Source organism: Somniosus microcephalus, chromosome 19 (assembly GCF_052327205.1).
Source record: "Somniosus microcephalus isolate GS21.2 chromosome 19, FLI_Smic_1.0, whole genome shotgun sequence".
NCBI classification, from domain to species: domain Eukaryota; kingdom Metazoa; phylum Chordata; class Chondrichthyes; order Squaliformes; family Somniosidae; genus Somniosus; species Somniosus microcephalus.
This window is the reverse complement of record NC_141005.1, coordinates 59,559,426-59,582,066: the sequence shown is the minus strand read 5'-3', so window position 1 is coordinate 59,582,066 and position 22,641 is coordinate 59,559,426. Positions and strand designations below refer to the sequence as shown.

The following is a 22,641-nucleotide window of genomic DNA, read 5'->3' as shown; positions in this document are numbered from 1 at the left end:
CCAAAGTGGTATATCTGTTTGAGAGGGGGATGGCCACAGGGGACCCCTGCACTACCTGCCTGTGCCTACTACTCTGCCTGGCGGTCACCCATTCCCCTCCTGCCTGTGCAGCCTTTACCTGCGGTGTGACCAACTGATTAAACGTGATATCCACGACGTCCTCAGCATCGTGAATGCTCCAGTATGTATTCATTCGTAGCTCCAGCACCGCAATGCGGTCTGCCAGTAGCTGCAGCTGGATACACTGCCCGCACACATGGTCGTCAGGGACACAGGAAGTGTCCCTGATTTCCCACATAGTGCAGGAGGAGCATGCCACTGGGCCGAGCTTTGCTGCCATGACTTACCCCTTAATTAATTTAAATTAAATCAATACCACCAATTATACGGCAATTAAATGATATACTCAAGGGCCCTTGTTTCCTAGCATTCCCCGCTACACAACAGAGACCTTAGAAACTATAACCACAAAATTAAGACCTTCTAAACTTTATAAACTATGAACCTTAACTGTCAAACTAAAGAGTAGTATAAGTACTCACCCAATCAGCAGCTTCCTCCTGCCCACGTCACGTTTTGAATCGTGATGTGGCTCTGGAACGCCGCCACTGGTCTGCAAGATTGGTAAGCCTCTGTAAAAAAGCCTGCGAAAGTGAGTTTAAATACTCACTGAACCTCCGCTCTCACCGCTCCCGACAATGGCCTGTGAAAAAAAGCCAGCGAAAGTGAGTTTAAATACTCACTGAACCTCGGCTCTCGCCACTCCCGACACTGGCAGCTCCAACTTACTCCACGTGGATTCCAACTGAAATTCAACCCTTGGTGTTTTGGATCCACCCAGGACTACAGATATCTCCAAGATATTCAGCATTCCTCGAACCACTGCTCTCGCCGTATCCTGAGATCCACGCTGAATGCCATGTGCTGCCGCATGAACACTCTCGACCTCTCTCTTCAGCAGCACCGACTCACTATCTCAAAGCTGTCCTGGTTCGCAGTTCCATTTCATCCTTCGTCTCATCCGGCGCTTTAATAAAAAACATTTTTTCTTCCTTTCAGTTGTCAAGGATCGCAAGCTTCAACAACACTTGGACACCAATGCCCCTCCGGAATCTTCTTCCCCTTCACTTTCCTCTGACCCCAACCCTTCTCCCAATCTCACCCCCTGCCTCGTTTTCACTATCCCCTCTGACCTTCCCCTCTCTGACCCCAAACGATCAGTCCTCAGCAAAGGCCTGAGCTTCATCCCCTTATGCCGCCACCTCAATGAATTTCGAGCTCGGCATGATGCTGAGCTCTTTTTCCGCCGCCTTCGTCTCCGTGCCCACTTCTCTGGCCAGGAGTCTTCCCCTGCACGGCTGATCCTTTCTCCCGCTTTCAGAATTCTCGTTCTACCTGGACCCCTCCCCCTGGCCTCTTAACCTCTCAAATCTTTTCCTTGCAAACTGCCGGTGTGACATCGGCTGTCTCCATTTCTCTGCTCCCCTCACTCACTCCAACCTACCTCCCTCTGAACTTGCAGCACTCCATTCTCTCAGATCCAACCCCAACATTGTCATTAAACCTGCTGACAAGGGTGGTGCTGTTGTTGTTTGACGAACCGACCTCTACCTAGCGGAAGCTGAACGTCAACTCTCCGACACCTCCTCCAACCTCCACCTGGACCATGACATAAGAACATAAGAAGTAGGAGCAGGAGTAGGCCATACGGCCCCTCGGGCCTGCTCCGCCATTCAATAGGATCATGGCTGATCCGAATCTAGACTCACGTCCACTTCCCTGCCCTCTCCCCGTAACCCCTAATTCCCTTATCTGCTAGGAAACTGTCTATCTCCATTTTAAATTTATTTAATGTTGCAGCATCCGCAGCTCTCTGGGGTAGCAAATTCCATAGATTTACTACCCTCTGAGTGAAGAAGTTTCTCCTCATCTCAGGTTTGAAAGGGCAGCCCCTTATTCTTAGATTATGCCCCCTAGTTCTAGTCTCACCCATCAGTGGAAGCATCCTCACCGCATCCACCCGATCAAGCCCCCTCACAATCTTATATGTTTTGATAAGATCGCCTCTCATTCTTCTGAACTCCAATGAGTAGAGTCCCAACCTACTCAACCTTTCCTCATACGTCAACCCCCTCATCTCTTGAATCAACCGAGTGAACCTTCTCTGAACCGCCTCGAGAGCAAGTATATCTTTTCTTAAATATGGAAACCAAAACTGCACGCAGTATTCCAGGTATGGCCTCACCAATACCCTGTATAACTGCAGCAAGACTTCCCTGTTTTTATACTCCATCCCCCTCGCAATAAAAGCCAAGATTCCATTGGCCTTCCTGATCACCTGCTGCACCTGCATACTAACTTTTTGTGTTTCATGCACCAGGACCCCCAGATCTCTTTGTACTGTAGCACTTTGCAGTTTCTCTCCATTTAGATAATAACATGCTCTTTGATTTTTTCTGCCAAAGTGCATAACCTCACACTTCCCAACATTATATTGCATCTGCCAAATCTCTGCCCACTCACTTAGCCTGTCTATGTCCTTTTGCAGGTTTTTAATATCCTCCTCACTCACTGCTTTCCCTCCCATGTTTGACCCCACTACCGAACATCAAGCCACCATTTCCAAGACTGTCACTGACCTCATCTCCTCTGGAGATCTTCCCCCCACGGCTGCCAACCTCATAGTTCCCCAACCCCGCACAGCCCACTTCTACCTCCTTCCCAAGATCCACAAACAGGACTGCCCTGGTAGACCCATCGTTTCAGCCTGTTCTTGCCCCATGGAACTTATCTCTTCCTATCTCGACTCTTTTTTCTTACCTTGTCCAGTCTCTTCCCACCTACATCAGCAACTCTTCCGCGCCCTCCGTCACTTTAACAGTTTCCAGTTTCCTGGCCCCAACCACCTCCTTTTCACTATGGACATACAATCCCTCTACACCTCCATCCCCCACCAGGATGGCCTGAGGGCGCTCCGCTTCTTCCTTGAACAGAGGCCCAACCAGTCCCCATCCACCGCCACCCTCCTCCGCCTGGCTGAACTTGTTCTCACATTGAACAACTTCTCCTTTGACTCCACTCACTTCCTCCAAATCAAAGGTGTTGCCATGGGTACCCGCATGGGTCCTAGCTATGTCTGCCTTTTCGTGGGATATGTGGCACACTCTTTGTTCCAGTCCTACTCAGGTCCCCTCCCTCACCTCTTTTTCCAGTACATTAATGACTGTATCGGTGCCGTTTCCTGCTCTCACCCTGAACTAGATAATTTCATTCACTTTGCTTCCAATTTCCACCCTTCCCTCACCTTCACATGGTCCATCTCCAACTCTTCCCTTCCCTTCCTCGACTTCTCCGTCTCCATCTCTGGGGATAGGTTATTGACAAACATTCACTACAAGCCCACTGACTCCCACAGCTACCTGGACTACACTTCCTCCCACCCGCCTCCTGTAAGGACACTATTCCATTCTCCCAGTTTCTCCGTCTCCGCCGCATCTGCTCTGACGATGCCACCTTCCATACCAGTGCTTCCGACAGGTCTTCCTTTTTCCTCAATCGAGGATTCCCCTCTACCGTGGTTGACACGGCCCTTAACCGTGTCTGTTCTATCTCCCACATTTCTGCCCTCACCCCTACCCCTCCCTCCCGGAACCACTATTGAGTTCCCCTTGTCCTCACCTTTCACCTCACCAGCCTCCACATTCAACGTATCATCCTCCGCCATTTCTGCCACCTGCAGCGTGATCCCACCACCAAACACATCTTCCCCTCACCTCCCCTTTCAGCATTCCGAAGGGACCGCTCCCTCCGCGACACCCTGGTCCACTCCTCAATCACCCCAACACCCCTTCCCCTTCGCCCGGCACCTTCCTGTGCAAGCGCAGGAGATGCAACACCTGCCCTTATACCTCCTCCCTTCCCACTGTCCAGGGCCCCAAACACCCCTTCCAGGTGAAACAGCGATTTACTTGTACTCCTTGCAATTTAGTATACTGTATTCGCTGCTCACGATGTGGTCTCCTCTACATTGGGGAGACCAAACGCAGATTGGGCGACCGCTTTGCGGAACACCTCCGTTCAATCTGTAAGGGGGACCCCGAGCTTCCGGTGGCCTGTCACTTTAATTTACCGCTCCACTCCCACTCAGACCTCACCGTACTCGGCCTCTTGCATTGTTCCACTGAAGCTCAACGTAAGCTCGAGGAACAGCACCTCATCTTTCGATTAGGTACTTTACAGCCTTCTGGACTCAACATAGAGTTCAACAATTTCAGATCATAACCTCGGCCCCTATCCTATATATATTTTTTATCCACACTTTTTGTTTGTGTCTTTTCTTCTCTCCCACATGGCAGCTGTCTTTCATTCTGCCAGTGCAATTCACACTTCATCTAGAGCCATCTTTTGTTTCTTAACCTGTCCCATTACCTTCTCCTTTTGCTTTGAATATCTCTTAATGTCTCTTAAACTCTCCTGCCTTCTATCCTATCACAGACCTTCCCTTTTGTTCTTTCATCCCCTCCCCCCTTTCCCAGCTCCTACACTTGCTTAAAAATCTGTTCCATTTCCTGCTTTTTTCCAGTTCCAGCATTTTCTGTTTTTATTTCAGATTTCCAACATCTGCAGTAGTTTCTTTTTGTCCCTACAGAGATTGATTAGCCCACATGGCTTGTTTCTATGCAGTAAATTCGATCTAGTCAGTTTTATTTTCAGGGCCCGGATAGCTCAGTCGGTAGAGCATCAGACTTTTAATCTGAGGGTCCAGGGTTCAAGTCCCTGTTCGGGCGGTATCTTTTTTGGCTTCTTGTTTTTTTTAAAAATTTTAATTAAGTTAAATTGTATTTTATTGATCCTAAACCGTTTAGAGTTGAAACTGAACGATTTCTGACAGAAGGGAAGAGCCCCGGCCGGCCGCTGTGGTGACCTGAGAGACCGGTATTGAGCGGCAATCAGCGGCCAGCGCCAGCAGCTACTCCTGGAGTTTCTCCTCCGCACACAGCAGAATGGCGGGTTACAGTTTATCGCAGGCAAAATAACGAGGACGGGAAATTGGCGGAGGCCAGAAACCGCGAGCAACGGGCCAAGTCCCGTTCCGCACTAACTGTATTACTCCAGTCAGCGCCGGTGGCTGCCAGGATCAGATATGGCGCCACTGACACCCAGCAGTGCTGAAGCTATCTGCCAGGATTAATTATGGCGGCCGCAGCCGTTGCTTAAACTATCTGCCAGGATTAATTATGGCGGCCGCAGCCGTTGCTTAAACTATCTGCCAGGATCAATTATGGCGCCGCCCGCCGGACCCGGATCCGCTGTCACGTTGCATTGCAGTGACGCGGGCTGGCGGCTCGGGCCTGAGGCGGGCGGTGAATATGAACAGTGTGGGCACCGAGTGCTTGGAGCTGAAGCGCGGATACGATCTGTGCTTCAACCGCTGGTTCGCCGAGAAGTTCCTGAAGGGCGAACGGAGCGCCGATCCGTGCAGCGAACTCTTTAAACAGTACCAGGAGTGCGTGAGGGTAAGGCTGAGGCCTGGGTCAGGGAGAGGGAGAGGGAGAGGCCGGCCGGGGAGAGGGAGAGGCCGGGGCAGCGACTCCGAGCCAGCTATCCAGGCAGAGGCTGGGTATCTTGGAGTGAGTCAGGTACTTGGGGAGAGTTCTGCAGCAAACCGCTCAAGCAAGTCTAGTAAGACTCCACGATCCTGTGCTCTCCACGAATTTTTTATTCGTATATGGGACGTGGGCGTCACTGGCAAGGTCAGCATTTATTGCCCATCCCTAGTTGCCCTTGAGAAGGTGGTGGTGAGAGAGCCGCCTTCTTAAACCGCAGCAGTCCGTGTGGTGAAGGTACTCCCACAGTGCTGTTAAGGAGGGAGTTCCAGGATTTTGACCCAGCAACGGTGAAGGATCCACGATATACTTTCAAGTCAGGATGTTGTGTGATTTGAAGGGGATTTTGGAGGTGGTGGTGTTCCCATGCGCCTGCTGTCCTTGTTCTTCTAGGTGGTAGAGGTCGTGGGTTTGGGAGGTGCTGCCAAAGAAGCCTTGGTAAGTTGCTGCAGTGCATCTTGTAGATGGTACACACTGCAGCCACGGTGTGCCGGTGGTGGAGGGAGTGAATGTTTAAGGTGGTGGATGGGGTGCCGATCAAGCGGGCTGCTTTCTCCTGGATGGTGTTGAGCTTCTTGAGTATTGTTGGAGCTGCACTCATCCAGGCAAGTGGAGAGTATTCCATCACACTCCTGACTAGTGCCTTGTAGATGGTGGAAAGGCTTTGGGGAGTCAGGAGGTGAGACACTCGCTGCAGAATACCCAGCCTCTGACCTGCTGTTGTTGCCACAGTATGTATGTGGCTGGTCTAGTTAAGTTTCTGGTCAATGGTGACTCCCAGGATGTTGATGGTGGGGGATTCGGCGCTGGTAATGCTGTTGAATGTCAAGGGGCGGTGGTTAGACTCTCGCTTGTTGGAGATAGTCATTGTCTGGCACTTGTACGGCGCGAATGTTACCTGCCACTTACCAGTCCAAGCCTGAACGTTGTCCAGGTCTTGTTGCATGCGGGCATGGACTGCTTCATTATCTGAGGAGTTGTGAATGGCACTGAACAGTCATCAGCAAACATCCCCATTTCTGACCTTATGTTGGAGGGAAGGTCATTGATGAAGCAGCTGAAGATGGTTGGGCCTATGGCACTGCCCTGAGGAGCTCTTGCAGCGAATCCTGGGGTTGTGATGATTGACCTTCAATCACCACAACCATCTTCCTTTGTGTTAGGTATGACTCCAGCCAGTGGAGAGTTTTCCCCCCCCGATTCCCATTCACTTCATGTTTACTAGGGCTCCTTGATGCCACACTCGGTCAAATGCTGCCTTGATGTCAAGGGCAGTCACTCTCACCTCACCTCTGGAATTCAGCTCCTTTGTCCATGTTAGGACCAAGGCTGTAATGAGGTCGGGAGCTGAGTGGTCTTGGCAGAACCCAAACTGGACATCAGTGACTGGTTATTGGTGAGTAAGTGCCGCTTGATAGCACTGTCGATGACACCTTCCATCACTTTGCTGATGTTTGAGAGTAGACTGATTGGGCGGTAATTGGCCAGATTGGATTTGTCCTGCTTTTTGTGGACTGGACATACCTAGGCAGTTTTCCATATTGTTGGATAGATGCCAGTGTTTTAGCTGTACTGGAACAGCTTGGCTAGAGGCGTGGCTAGTTCTGGAGCACAAGTCTTCAGCACGATAGCTGGGATGTTGTTAGGGCCCACAGCCTTTGCTGTATCCAGTGTGCTCAGCCGTTTCTTGATATCACGTGGAGTGAATCGAATTGGCTGAAGACTGGCTTCTGTGATGGTGGGGACCTCGGGTGTAGGCCGATATGGATCATCCACTCGGCACTTCTGGCTGAAGATGGTTGCAAACGCTTCAGCCTTGTCTTTTGCACTCATGCGCTGGGCTCCACCATCATTGAGGATGGGGATATTCATGGAGCCTCCTCCTCCTGTTAGTTGTTTAATGGTCCACCACCATTCATGACTGGATGTGGCAGGACACTCCTTACTGAACCAGGGTTGGTCCCCTGGCTTGATGGTAATGGTAGAATGCTGCTGCTGATGGCCCACAGTGCCTCATGGATGCCCAGTTTTGAGCTGCTAGATCTATTATGAATCTATCCCATTGAGCACGGTGGTAGTGCCACACAACATGATGGGAGGGTGTCCTCAGTGTGAAGATGGGACTTCATCTCCACAATGACTGTGCGGTGGTCATTGCTGCCAATACTGTCATGGACAGATGCATCTGCAACAGGTAGATTGGTGAAGACGTGGTCAAGTAGGTTTTTCCCTCGTGTTGGTTCTCTCACCACCTGTCGCAGGCCCAGACTGGCAGCTATGTCCTTCAGGACTCGGCCAGCTCAGTCAGTAGTGGTGCTACCGAGCCACTCTTGGTGATGGACATTGAAGTCCCTCACCCAGAGTGGGGGATAAAGGAACCGAAGGGAATTGGATAAATATTTGAAAAGGAAGAGCAGTAAAGGAAAGTGGGTTAGAGTTGATAGCACCAATTAAAGAGCCAGCATCCAGCGTGATGATTTTTCTGGTCAGCTACCTGACGTGGAACATAAGAACATAAGTAGGAGCAGGAGTAGGACATTCGGCCCCTCGAGCCTGCTCCGCCATTCAATGAGATCATGGCTGATCTTCTACCTCAACTCCACTTTCCTGCACTATCCCCATATCCCTTGATTCCCTTAATATCCAAAAATCTATCGATCTCTGTCTTGAATATACTCGACAACTGAGCCTCCGCAGCCCTCCGGGGTAGAGAATTACAAAGATTCACCACCCTCTGAGTGAAGGACTTTCTCCTCATCTCCGTCCTAAATGGCTGACCCCTTTATTCTGAGACTGTGACTGGAAACCCATCGCAATGTTAAGAGTCTTCAAATTAAACTGCTGAGATCCACAGCAACCATCTGGTTTCTGTTGGCCAAATATGAAGTGCACGCACCCTCCTCATAAGGACACTTCTCACCCGAGTGCTTGGTGCTTCGTGTGGAAGATATAGAGGGAGCAGAATTCTTAAAATGCATTCAGGAGAACTTTTTTAGCCAGTACGTAGCAAGCCCAACAAGAGAGGGGGTGGTTCTGGACCTAGTTTTAGGGAATGAAGCTGGGCAGGTGGAAAGGGTATCAGTGGGAGAACATATTGGTGGTAGTGATCATCATTCAGTTAGATTTAGTGTAGTTATGGAAAAGGACAAGGATAGACCAGGAATAAAAGTTCGCAATTGGGGAAAAGCTAATTTTACTAAGCTGAGATGTGATTTAGCCAAAGTGGACTGCAGACAGAAACTTGAAGTTAAATCAGTGTCAGAGCAGTGGGAGGCATTCAAGGAGGAGATAGTGGGGGTTCAGAGCAAGTATGTTCCTTTAAAGAAAATGGGTGGGACTAACAAATCTAGAGCTCCCTGGATGTCAAGGGGCATACAGTACAGGGTAGGATAAAGAAAAAAAGGGAAGCTTATGACAGATACCGAGGACTCAATACTGCAGAAACCCTGGAGGAGTATAGAAAGTGCAGGGGGGAAATTAAAAAGGAAATTAGGAAAGCAAAGAGAGGGCATGAGAAAATATTGGCAACTAAAATCAAAGAAAACCCAAAGATGTTTTATAAATACATTAAGAGCAAGAGGATAACTAAAGTAAGAGTAGAGCCTATTAGGGACCATAAAGGTCACCTGTGTGTGGAGGTGGAAGACATGGGTATGGTTCTTAATGAATATTTTGCGTCTGTTTTCACAAGAGAGGGACGATGCAGACATCGCAATCAGGGAGGAGGAGTGAAATATTAGATGAAATAAATATAGTGAAAGAGGAAGTATTAAGGGGTTTACCATCTTTGAAAGTGGATAAATCCCCAGGCCCGGATGAAATATATCCCAGACTGTTGAGAGAAGGAAGGGAAGAAATAGCAGAGGCTCTGACCATCATTTTCCAATCCTCTCTGGCTACAGGTCTGGTGCCAGACGGCTGCTAACGTGGTACCGTTGCTTAAAAAGGGAGAAAGGGGCAGACCGAGTAATTACAGGCCAGTAAGCCTAACCTCGGTGGTGGGAAAATTATTGGAAAAAATTCTGAGGGACAGGATAAATCTTCATTTAGAAAGACACGGATTAATCAGGAACAGTCAGCATGGATTTGTTAAGGGAAGGTCGTGTCTGACTAACTTGATTGGAGTTTTTGAGGAGGTAACAAGGAAGGTAGCAGGAATCTGTGGACATGCACTCCAAGGTCCCTCTGCTCCTCTGCACTTCTGAGTGTCCTACCATTTATTGTGTATTCCCTTGCCTTGTTAGCCCTCCCCAAATGCACTACCTCACACTTCTCCGGATTGAATTCCATTTGCCACTGTTCTGCCCACCAGACCAGTCACAGAATCACAGAAACCCCACAGTGCAGATAGAGGCCATTTCGGCCCATCGAGCCCGCACCGACACATATCCCACCCGATCCCCGTAACCCCTGCACCAACACATATCCCACCCTATCCCCGTAACCCCACGTATTTAATCCCCCTAACACTAAGGGTCAATTTATCATAGCCAATCATCCTAACCCGCACATCTTTGGACTGTGGGAGGAAACCAGAGCACCCGGAGGAAACCCACGCAAACACAGGGAGAATGTGCAAACTCCACACAGACAGTCACCCGAGGCCGGATTCGAACCCGGGTCCCTGGCGCTGTGAGGCAACAGTGCTAACCACTATGTTCCTGCGGTCTACAGCTTTCTTCTTCATTATCAACCACACGGCCAATTTTTGTATCATCTGCAAACTTCTTAATCATACTTCCTACATTCAAGTCCAAATTATTTATATATACCACAAAAAGCAAAGGACCCAGTACTGAGCCCTGCAGAACCCCACTGGAACAGCCTTCCAGTCACAAAAACACCCTTTGACCATGATTCTTTGTTTCCTGCCTCTGAGCCAATTTTGGATCCAACTTGCCACTTTGCCTTGGATCCCATGTGCTTTTACTTTTGTGACCAGTCTGCCATGCAGGACCTTATCAAAAGCCTTGCTAAAATCCATATCGACTATATCAAACACACTACCCTCATTGACAGGTAGATAAGGCTGTTAAGAAGGCATACGGGATACTTGCCTTTATTAGCCGAGAATATAAGAGCAGGGAGGTTATGCCGGAACTGTATAAAACACTAGTTAGGCCACAGCTAGAGTACTGCGTGCAGTTCTGGTCACCACATTACAGGAAGAATGTGATTGCACTAGAGAGGGTGCAGAGGAGATTTCCGAGGATGTTGCCTGGGCTGGGGAATTTTAGCTATGAGGAAAGATTGGATAGGCTGGGGTTGTTTTCTTTGGAACAGAGGAGGCTGAGGGGCGACCTTAATTGAGGTGTATAAAATGATGAGCCTAGATAGAGTGGATAGGAAGGACCTATTTCCCTTAGCAGAGGGGTTGATAACCAGGGGACATAGATTTAAAGTAATTGGTAGGAGGTTTAGAGGGAATTTGAGGAGAAATCTTTTCACCCAGAGGGTGGTGGGGGTCTGGAACTCACTGCCTGAAAGGGTGGTAGAGGCAGAAACCCTCATCACATTTAAAGTACTTGGATGTGCACTTGAAGTGCCGTAACCTACAAGGATATGGACCAAGTGCTGGAAAGTGGGATTAGGCTGGAGAGCTCCTTCTGTGCTGTAAATTTCAGCCAAGACTTTGTGTGTGTGTGTGTGTGTATACTGCTGGAGTTTAACCTTCTAACACCATGTAGTTTATCAGACCTGTTTCCCACTGCTTGTCCAGCTATGGCTCACCCCATCTTGTAGCGTTATCTAGAGCTGAGTCGGAAGAATCCCGACTCCCAGTGATCGTTCTCCTATTGTAGGTCCATTAGCGATTTAATCAGTGCCTTGGAATGTTTACACAGCACCTTACACAACCTCAGGATGTCCCAAAGTGCTTCACAGCCAATTAAGTAATTTTTGAACTGTTAATTGTTTTAATGTAGGAAAATGCAGCAGCCAATTTATGCACAGCAAGCTCTTGCAATCAACTGATAAATAACCAAATACTGTAATCTGTTTTAGTGATGTTGGTTGAGGGATAAAGGTTGGCCATGACACCAGGGAAACTCTTCAAACAGTGCTATGGGATCTTTTACATCGAGCTAGGAGGGGTCTCAGTTTAACATCTTATTTATAGATGGCACCTCTGACAGTGTAGCTCAGCATTTCACCCAGTGTCAGACTGGAATATGTGCTCCAGTCTCTGGAGTGGGGCTTGAACCCATGATCCTTCTGACTCCAGAAACAGTGAGTCAAGGCCGCACCATTACCACATATTACACGCACTGACTAAACCATCAAGGAAGCTTGGTCTTTGTCCGTTTTTTGTTTTTAAATTAATATTTCCCTATCGGTGGGTTCCCATTTTCCAGCAGAGCTTGTGCTTTTTAATGAGAAAACATTATTTTCATTACAGAAAGCCATCAAGGAAAAGGAAATCCCTATTGAAGGACTGGAATTCATGGGACCCAAGCGGGAAAAGCCTTGTGGAAGTGGCGGTTCATCGTGATGTGACAATGGCACTGGATTCTTGCCTCCAATTTTTTCATGTGGTTAAATTAGCATCACTGTGGTAAAGACATCTACACAGCCACGTGTCGGGAATATCAAGACATCGGATGCAGAGAGCAGGATTTAACAGAATGCTGTTGGACTCTGTAGTTTAAAATTTTTATTTTCAGAATGACAGCAGCGAATCATCAGAGAAACATTTACAAAAAAAAACCTGGTGCCAGATATGAGGAAGTCGGGTGAATTTTGTATTTTCCTTGTACAGTTTTTCTAACTTGCTTGAAGCGAATGAAATGTCTTTGTGACGGAGGTGGTAAATGTAGATATGATACCCAAATCATATGAGAATGTACTGCTCTAATGTATAAATCACCGTTTGCTTTTTGCTCTGAATGAGTACATTATATATGAAAGTAACATTTTGTAACAGACAAAGTTTTAATATATTCCCTTAAATCTTCTGCCTCTCTTAACCTTTATTTAATTCCTGTATGTATATGTTGACTTCACTCACTGTTGTGGTGCAGCTACATATTTGGTTACGTTGAATTATTGCTCCCCTGATGGCTCACCTGGGTAAGCAGTGAGTAGCTGACCCATGCAGACGAGGACGTTTCCAGGTTTGCTCTTTGGTCTGTTGTGAGTTAGCTTACCTCACCAGGGACAGCAGTAGGAGAACATCAGCGGGAGGCCCTGGAGTGGGTACAGCGCAAATTCACCAGAATTATACCAGGGCTTAAAGGGTTAAATTGCGAGGATGGGTTTCAGAAACTTGGCTTGTATTCCTTTGAGTTTAGACGGTTGAGGAGTGATCTAATCGAGGTATTTAAAATGATTAAAGGATTTGATCGGGTAAATACAGATAAACTATTTCCTCTGGTCCATAACAAGAGGGTATAATCTTAAAATTCGAGCTTGGCCATTTAGGAGTGAAATTGAAAAGCACTTTTTCACACAAAGGGTAGAGGAAATCTGGAACTTGCTCCCCTAAAAAGCTGTGGATGCTGGGTCAATTGAAATTTTCAGGACTGGGATAGACAGATTTTTGTTGGGTAAGGGTATCGAGGAATATGGAGCAAAGGCAGGTAAATGGTGTTGATGTACAGGATCAGCCATGGTCTACTTGAGTGGCTGAATGGCCTACTTCTGTTTCTATGTAGGACCAGTGCTGAATATTCTTTTGGCTGTAAGCTATAAAAATTATGTGAACAGAACCTGTCTGATGTAGTTAAAGTTTGAGCATATAACAGTAGAATATAAATTATGCAAACTAACTTGCATGAGGTTTGAGAGAGAGAAAAAAAGGGTCTTCTAACTTCTGTGGCTCAGTGAGAGAAATGTGTATGTGGTTCGTAATGCACCATCCAAAGCAGGAAGGTCCTGGGTTTAGGCAGGGAGCCAGTGGGGTTGCTGCTGTTGGTTTCTGGACTGGAGAGGAAGGAGATCAGACAGTGTTCTTGCTTTTAATCACTATTCAGCGAATCCCTTTCACCGCCTCCTCGCCCCCCACCCCCCTCCATTGTCACCACATATCCTGCGATAAGTGCACTTAAATTAACTTCTTCGATAAAAATCTGTCTGGATAATTGAAGAGTGGCAGGATAAACACATGTTCTGCACCTTTCATGGTCTAATGTAATTGTAGGGCAGTGCTTGAGGAGACAATAGGAACATTATGCTATTTATACAATTAAATAGTGTGGGTAATAAATACAGTAATTGAGTTGGAAAATGTGCATAAATGTGACTTCAGGGTATTAAAAGTTATCTATAAATGTAAATCAGTCCCAGGTTGTTTCCGTAGCTGTAATGCATAATGAATGCAGTACTGAGGAATTGCTGCAGTGTCTTGAGGTGTCATAGTGCGGATGAGACGTTAACCCGAGGCTCCATTTACCCCCTCAGGTGGATGTAAAAGATCTCATAGCACCATGGGTACCGTGGTGTGGTGGTTATGTTACTGGACTAATAATCCAGAGAACAGAGAATAATTCAAAGACCGCATGGATGAACTACAGAATTTGTTCATCCCAGTTTGGCATAAAAATAAAACAAAAAAGATGACTCAACCGTACCTAACAAGGGAAATTAGGGATAGCATAAGATCCAAGGAGAGGACATATAAATTGGCCAGAAAAAGCAGTAAACCTGAGGATTGGGAGCAGTTTAGGATTCAACAAAGGAGGACAAAGGGATTAATTAAGAGGGGGGAAATAGAGTATGAGAGTAAGCTTGCAGGGAACATAAAAACTGACTGTAAAAGCTTTTATAGATATGTGAAGAGAAAAAGATTGGTGAAGTCAAGCGTAGGTCCCTTGCAGTCAGAATCAGGGGAATTTATAATGGGGAACAAAGAAATGGCAGACCAATTAAATTAAATACATATTTTGGCTCTGTCTTCACAAAGGAGGACACAAATAACCTCCCAGAGATGTCGGGAACATAGGGTCTGATGAAAGGAAGGAACTGAAAGAAATCAGTATTTGTAGGGAAATAGTGTTAGGGAAATTGACGGGATTGAAGGCTGTTAAATCCCCACGGCCTGATAATCTACATCCTAGGGTACTTAAGGAAGTAGCCCTAGAAATTGTAGATGCATTGCTGATCATCTTCCAACATTCGATGGAATCTGGAACAGTACCCATGGATTGGAGGGTAGCTAATGTTACCCCACTATTCAAAAAAGGTGGTAGAGAGAAAACAGGGAATTACAGACAGGTAAGCCTGACATCGGTAGTGGGGAAAATGCTAGAGTCCATTATAAAATATGTAACAACAGAGCGCTTGGAAAACAGTGACAGAATCGGACAAAGTCAACATGGATTTACAAAAGGTAAATCGTGCTTGACTACTGGAATTTTTTGAGGATGTAACTGGTAAAATAGATAAGGGAGAACCAGTGGATGTGGTGTATTTGGACTTTCAGAAGGCTTTCGATAAGGTCCCGCATAAGACATTAGTGTGTAAAGTTAAGGCACATGGGATTGGGGGCAAGGTATTGACTTGGATAGAGAACTGGTTGGCAGACAGAAAGCAAAGAGTTGGAATAAACGGGTCTTTTTCCGAGTGGCAGGCAGTGACTAGTGGGGTACCGCAGGGATCGGTCCTTGGACCCCAGCTATTCACAATATATATTAATGATCCAAACAAGGGAACTAGATGTAATAGCTCCAAGTTTGCAGACGACACAAAGCTGGGTGGGCGTGTGTGCTGTGAGGAGGATGCTGAGAAACTCCAGGATTTGGACAGGTTGGGTGATTGGGCAGAAGCATAGCAGATGCAATATAACGTGGTTAAATGTGAGGTTATCCACTTTGGTGGCAAAAACAAGGCGGCAGATTATTATCTGAATGGCAATAGATTGGGAGAAGGGGAAGTGCAACGAGACCTGGGTGTCCTTGTGCACCAGTCGCTGAAGGTAAGCATGCAGCTGCAGCAGGCGATTAAGAAGGAAAATGGTATGTTGGCCTTTGTAGCGAGAGGGTTTGAGTACAGGAACAAGGATGTCTTGCTGCAGCTGTACAGGGCCTTGGTGAGACCACATCTTGAGTATTGTGTGTAGTTTTGGTCACCTAATCTGAGGAAGGATGTTCTTGTCATGGAAGGAGTTCAGTGGAGATTCACCAGGCTGATACCTGGGATGGCAGGAATGACGTATGAGGAGAGATTGGGTCGATTGGGCTTATACTCGCTGGAGTTTAGAAGAATGAGAGGGGATCTCATTGAAACTTATAAAATTCTGACAGGACTGGACAGACTAGATGCAGGAAGGGTGTCCCCGATGTTCGGGGAGTCCAGAACCAGGGTCACAGTCTAAGGATAAGGGGTAAGCCATTTAGGACAGAAATTAGGAGGAATTTCTTCACCCAGAGAGTGGGGAACCTGTGGAATTCTCTACCACAGAAGGCAGTAGAGGCCAATTCATTAAATATATTCAAGAAGGAGTTGGATATATTTCTTAAGACTAAAGGGATCAAGGGGTATGGGGAGAAAACAGGGACAGGGTACTGAGTTTGGATGATCAGCCATGATCGCATTGAATGGCGGAGCAGGCTCGAAGGGCCGAATGGCCTACTCCTGCTCCTATCTTCTATGTTTCTAACTTGAGTTCATGGCAGTTTGAGAATTTGAATTGAATTCAGTTTACGGAAATCTGGAAACCCAACGGTTCACTTACGTCTTTTAGGGAAGGAAACCTGCCGTCCTTACCTGGTTTGGCCTAAATGTGACTCCAGTCCCACACCAAAGTGCTTGACTCTGAAATGGCCTGGCTTACTAGCAAGTCACTTCGTTGTACGAGGGCTACTCGGGATGGGCAATAAATGCCAGCTTTGCCAGTGCCGCTGACACAAATGAATAAAGAAAAAATATTCGAAGAGGAGTTAGGGTGTCCTGGCCATTGGTTGATGTCCTTAACCAATACCACGAAGTCATTTATCTCATTTCCTTGTTTAGATTATCATTGTGTGTTTCAGGATTTCATGTGACTTCTATAGGAACTCCTCAATGGGACTGTCAGAGGTGGTTATTCTGAGGGAGTATTGTCAGCCAAACTAGTAGGATGTCTTTTGGGTTTTTGATTAGAATCTTTATAGAGGGTAGTAGACTCTATATGTGGTTATTAAGTAGGAATGGATTCTGCTAAACCTTTATAAAGCACTGGTTAGGCCCCAGCTGGAGTATTGTGACCAATTTTGGGCACCACACTTTAGGAAGGATGTCAAGGGTTTAGAAAGGGTGCAGAGATTTACTAGAATGGTACCAGGGATGAAAGACTTCAATTATGTGGAGAGACTACAGAAACTGGGGTTCTCCTTAAAGCAGAGAAGGTTAAGAGGAGATTTGATGGAGGTGTTCAAAATCTTGAAGGGTTTTGATAGAGTAAATAAGGAGAAACTGTTTCCAGTGGCAGAAGGGTCGGTTATATCTAATAGGATCTGTAACTTGCAACCCTCATGGTGTGAAGGGGCAAATTAAAATGTGAAATCAATTATTGTCGGTGTGATGTGAACAGCAAGCAGGATGGTCGTCTGAGCCGGAGTGTGTTTTCTTCTTTACAGCTCTTGTCTCATGTATTCTCCAGTAAGTGATTCAACAATAACTTGTATTTATATAGCGCCTTTAATGTAGTAAAACGTCCCAAGACACTTCACAGGAGTGTTGTCAAACAAAATTTGACACCAAGCCACATAAGGAGATATTGGAAATAACAACAGAAAATGCTGGAAAAACTCAGCAGGCCAGGCAACATCCGTGGAGAGAAATTAGAGTCAACGTTTCAGGTGAACCCTTTTTCAAAACGTCTACCCGAAACGTCGACTCTAATTTCTCTCCACGGATGTTGCCTGGCCTGCTGAGTTTTTCCAGCATTTTCTGTTGTTATTTTGGATTTCCAGCATCTGCAGTATTTTGCTATCGTAAGGAGATACTGGGACAGATGACCAAAAGCTTGGTCAAAGAGGTAGGTTTTAAGGAGCGTCTTAAAGGAGGAAATAGAGGTAGAGACTGGTGGAGAAGTTTAGGGAGGGAATTACATAAAAACATAGAAGATAGGAGCAGGAGTAGGCTATTCGGCCCCTCGAGCCTGTTCCGCCATTCAATGAGATCATGGCTGATCATCCAAATTCAGTACCCTGTCCCTGCTTTCTCCCCATATCCCTTGATCCCTTTAGCCTTAAGAAATATATCTAACTCCTTCTTGAATATATTTAATGAATTGGCCTCAACTGCCTTCTGTGGTAGAGAATTCCACAGGTTCACCGCTCTCTGGGTGAAGAAATTCCTCCTCATCTCAGTCCTAAATGGCTTACCCCTTATCCTTAGACTGTGACCCCTGGTTCTGGACTCCCCGACCATCGGGGACATCCTTCCTGCATCTAGTCTGTCCAGTCCTGTTAGAATTTTATAAGTTTCAATGAGATCCCCTCTCATTCTTCTAAACTCTAGCGAATATAAGCCCAATCGACCCAATCTCTCCTCATACGTCATTCCTGCCATCCCAGGTATCAGTCTGGTGAATCTTCGCTGCACTCCCTCCATGGCAAGAACATCCTTCCTCAGATAATTCCAGAACTTAAGGCCTTGGCAGCTGAAGGCACAGCTGTCAATGGTGAAGTGATTAAAATCGGGGATGCTCGAGGCCAGAATTGGAGGAGCTTAGATATCTCAGAGGGCTGGAGGAGATTACAGAGATAGGGAGGGACAAGGCCATGGATGGATTTGAAAACAAGGATGAGAATTTTAAAATCAAGGCGTTGCTTAACCAGGAGCCAATATAGGTCAGTGAGCACAGGGGTGATGGGTGAACGGGATTTGGTGCGAGTTAGGACATGGGCAGCAGAGTTTTGGATGACCTCAAGTTTACGGAGGGTAGAACGTGGGAGGCTGGCCAGGAGTGCGTTGGAATAGTCAAGTCTAGAGGTAACTAAGGCATTGGTGAGGGCTTAAGCATCACATGAGCTGAGGCAGGGGTGGATTAGGGCAATGTTAGGAGGTGGAAATAGGCGATCATAGTGATGGCGCAGATATGTGGTCAGAAGCTCAACAAGAGGTCAAATTTGATACCAAGGTTGTGAACAGTCTGCTTCAGCCTCACAGTTGCCAGGGAGAGGGATGGAGTTGGTTGGGGAGCAGAGTTTGTGGCTACAACACTGGAATCTACCCGACAAAGTGGAAAATTGCCCAGCTATGTCCTGTCCACAAAAAGCAGGACAAATCCAATCACCACCCCATCAGTCCACTCTCAATCGTCAGCAAAGCGATGGAAGGTGTCGTCGACAGTGCTATCAAGCGGTACTTACTCACCAATAACCTGCTCACTGATGCTTAGTTTGGGTTCTGCCAGGACCACTCAGCCCCAGACCTCGTTACAGCCTTGGTCCAAACATGGACAAAAGAGCTGAATTCCAGAAATGAGGTGAGAGTAACTGCCCTTGACATCAAGGCAGGAGTTCCTCAGGGCAGTGTCCTAGGCCCAAACATCTTCAGCTGCTTCATCAATGACCTTCCCTCCATCATAAGGTCAGAAGTGGAGATGTTCGCTGATGACTGCACAGTGTTCAGTTCCATTCGCAACTCCTCAGATAATGAAGCAGTCCGTGCCCGCATGCAGCAAGACCTGGACAACATTCAGGCTTGGGCCTGTAAGTGCCAAGTAACATTCGTGCCACACAAGTGACAGGCAATGACCATCACCAAGCGAAAGTCTAACCACTTTCCCTTGACATTCAATGGCATTACCATTGTCGAATTCCCCACCATCAACATCCCGGGGGGTCACTATTGACTAGAAACTTAACTAGACCAGCCACATAAATACTGTGACTACAACAACAGGTCAGAGGCTGGGCATTCTGGGGCGAGTGACTCACTTCCTGACTCCCCAAAGCCTTTCCACCATCTACAAGGCACAAGTCAGGAGTGTGATGGAATACTCTCCACTTCCCTGGATGAGTGCAGCTCCAACAACACTCAAGAAGCTCTACCAAATCCAGGAGAAAGCAGCCCGCTTAATTGGCATCCCATCCACCACCTTAAACATTCACTCCTTCCACCACCGGTGCACTGTGCCTGCAGTGTGTACCACCTACAAGATGCACTGCAGCAACTCTCCAAGGCTTCTTTGACAGCACGTCCCAAACCCGTAACCTCTACCACTTAGAAGGACAAGAGCAGCGTGCGCATGGGTACACTACCACCTCCAAGTTCCCCTCCAAGTTACACGCAATCCAGACTTGGAAATATATCGTCATTCCTTCATCGTCGCTGGGTCAAAATCCTGGAACTCCCTCCCTAACAGCGCTGTGGGAGTACCTTCACCACACGGACTGCAGTGGTTCAAGGCAACGGCTTACCACCACCTTCTCAAGGGCAATTAGGGAAGGCAGTAAATGCTGGCCTTGGCAGCGACACCCACATCCCATGAATGAATAAAAAAAAGACCATGTGGGGTTATTAATTCAGGTGCGTGGGTTATTGATTAGGACTTGTGGAGTTATTAGATTCTGTGGGTTATTCATTAGGACCTGTGGGTTATTGATTCAGATCTACTGGTTATTGATTAGGATATGTGGTTATTGATTCAGATCTATTGGTTACTGATTAGTTTCTGTGCTGTTATTGATTACGATCTGTGGGTTATTGATTGGGATATGAGGGTTACTTATTAGGATCTGTGGGTTACTGATTAGGATCTGTGGGGTTATTGATTCAGATCTATACGTTATTGACTAGGATCTGTGGGTTATTGATTACGATCTGTGGGTTATTGACTATGATCTGTGGGGTTATTGATTCAGATCTGTTGGTTATTGATCCAGATCTATTGGTTATTGATTAGGATCTGTGGGGTTATTGATTGGGAAATGTGGGTTATTGATTAGGATCTGTGGGTTATTGATCAGCATCTGTGGGTTATTGATTAGGATCTGTGGGGTAATTGATTCAGATCTATTGGTTATTGACTAGGATCTGTGGGTTTACTAATTAGGATCTGTGGGGTTATTGATTAGGATCTGTGGGGTTATTGAGTAGAACCTGAGGAGTTATTGATTAGGACCTGTGGGTTATTCATTAGGATCTGTGGGTTATCGATTCAGATCTATTGGTTATTGATTAAGATCTATGGGGTTATTGATTAGGATCTGTGAATTATTGATTCAGATCTATTGGTTATTGATTAGGGTCTGTGGGTTATTAATTATGATCTGTAGGTTATTGATTAGGATTTGTGGGGTTATTGATTAGGATCTGTGGTTTATTGATTAGGATCTGTGGGGTTATTGATCAGGATCTGTGAGGTTAATGATTAGTATCTGTAGGGTTATTGATCAGGATCTTTGGGGTTATAGATTAGGATCTATGGGGTTATTGATTCAGATCAATTGGTTACTGATTAGGGTCTGTGGGTTATTAATTATGATCTGTAGGTTATTGATTAGGATTTGTGGGGTTATTGATTAGGATCTGTGGTTTATTGATTAGGATCTGTGGGGCTATTGATCAGGATCTGTGAGGTTAATGATTAGTATCTGCAGGGTTATTGATCAGGATCTTTGGGGTTATAGATTAGGATCTATGGGGTTATTGATTCAGATCAATTGGTTACTGATTAGGATTTGTGGGGTTATTGATTAGGATCTGTGAGTTTATTGATTAGGATTTGTGGGGTTTTGATTAGGATTTGTGAGTTTATTGATTAGGATCTGTGGGGTTTTGATTAGGATCTGTGGGATATTGATTAGGATTTATGGGGTCATTGATTTAAGATCTGTGGATTATTGATTAGGATTTGTGGGTTTATTGATTAGGATCTGTGGATTTATTGTTTAGGATCTGTGGGTCATTGATTCAGAACCGTGGGTTATTGATTATTATCTGTTGGTTATTGATTAGGATCTGTGGGGTTATTGATTGGGATATGTGGGTTATTGATTAGGATCTGTGGGTTATTGATTAGTGTCTGGGTTATTGATTAGGATCTGTGTGGATATTGATTCAGATCTATTGGTTATTGACTAGGATCTGAGGGTTATTGATTACAATCCGTGGGTTATTGATTAGGATCAGTGGGGTTATTGATCCAGATCTATTGTTTATTGATTAGGATCTGTGATGTTATTGATTGGGATATGTGGGTTATTGATTAGGATTTGTGGGTTATTGATCAGCACCTGTGCATTATTGATTAGGATCTGTGGGGTTATTGATTCAGATCTATTGGTTATTGACTAGGATCTGTGGGTTTACGAATTAGGATCTGTAAATTATTGATTCAGATCTATTAATTATTGATTCAGATCTATGGGTTATTGATTCAGATCTATTGGTTATTGATTAAGGTCTGTGGGTAATTGGTTAGGATCTGTGGGGTTATTGATTACGATCTGTGGGGTTATTGATTAGGATCTGTTGCTTAAAGATCAGGATCTGTGGATTTATTGATCAGGATCTGTGGGTTTATTGATTAGGATCTGTGGGTCATTGATTCGGATCTGTGGGTTATTAATTAGTATCTGTTGGTTATTGATTAGGATCTGTGGGTTATTGATTAGGATCTGTGGGCTATTGGTCAGGATCTGTGGGTTAGTGATTACGTTCTGTGGGGCTATTGATCAGGATCTGTGGGGCTATTGATCAGGATCTGTGGGGTTATTGATTAGGATCTGTGGGATTATTGATTAGGATCTGTGATTTATTGATTCAGATATATTGTTTATTGATAAGGATCTGTGGTTTATTGATTAGGATCTGTGGGTTATTGATTCAGATCTATTGGTTACTGATTAGGATTAGTGCCATTATTGATTAGGATCTGTGTTTATTGATTCAGATCTATTGGTTAGGATACATAGGGTTAGTGATTAGGATCTGTGGGGTTATTGATTAGGATCTGTGGGTCATTGATTTGGATCTGTGGGTTATTGATTAGTATCTGATAGTTATTGATTAGGATCTGTGGGCTATTGATCAGGATCTGTGGGTTATTGATTAGTATCTGTAGGTTATTGATTAGTATCTGTTGGTTATTGATTACGATCTGTGG

General features: G+C 45.9%; 1 protein-coding gene and 1 non-coding gene across 2 annotated transcripts; both read left to right on the top strand.

Annotated features, from left to right (window-relative positions):
- Nucleotides 1-4,714: 4,714 nt before the first annotated feature.
- On the top strand, nt 4,715-4,787 carry trnak-uuu (transfer RNA lysine (anticodon UUU)). Its single transcript has one exon. It is a non-coding gene; the product is annotated as a tRNA-Lys (tRNA).
- Nucleotides 4,788-5,253: 466 nt separating this feature from the next.
- On the top strand, nt 5,254-12,559 carry triap1 (TP53 regulated inhibitor of apoptosis 1). The gene is made up of 2 exons (XM_085961857.1): nt 5,254-5,516; nt 12,004-12,559. The coding sequence occupies exons 1-2, from the start codon at nt 5,370-5,372 to the stop codon at nt 12,094-12,096; spliced, it is 240 nt and encodes a 79-aa protein (XP_085817983.1). The 5' UTR covers nt 5,254-5,369; the 3' UTR covers nt 12,097-12,559.
- The last annotated feature ends 10,082 nt before the right edge of the window (nt 12,560-22,641 follow it).

What these genes read in the sequence shown, in the direction of transcription:
- triap1 (XM_085961857.1), top strand. Translation starts at nt 5,370, where the DNA reads ATGAACAGTGTGGGCACCGAGTGCTTGGAGCTGAAGCGCGGATACGAT. An exon ending in AGTACCAGGAGTGCGTGAGG is followed by an intron (nt 5,517 to 12,003) that starts GTAAGGCTGAGG and finishes TTTTCATTACAG; the next exon opens with AAAGCCATCAAGGAAAAGGA.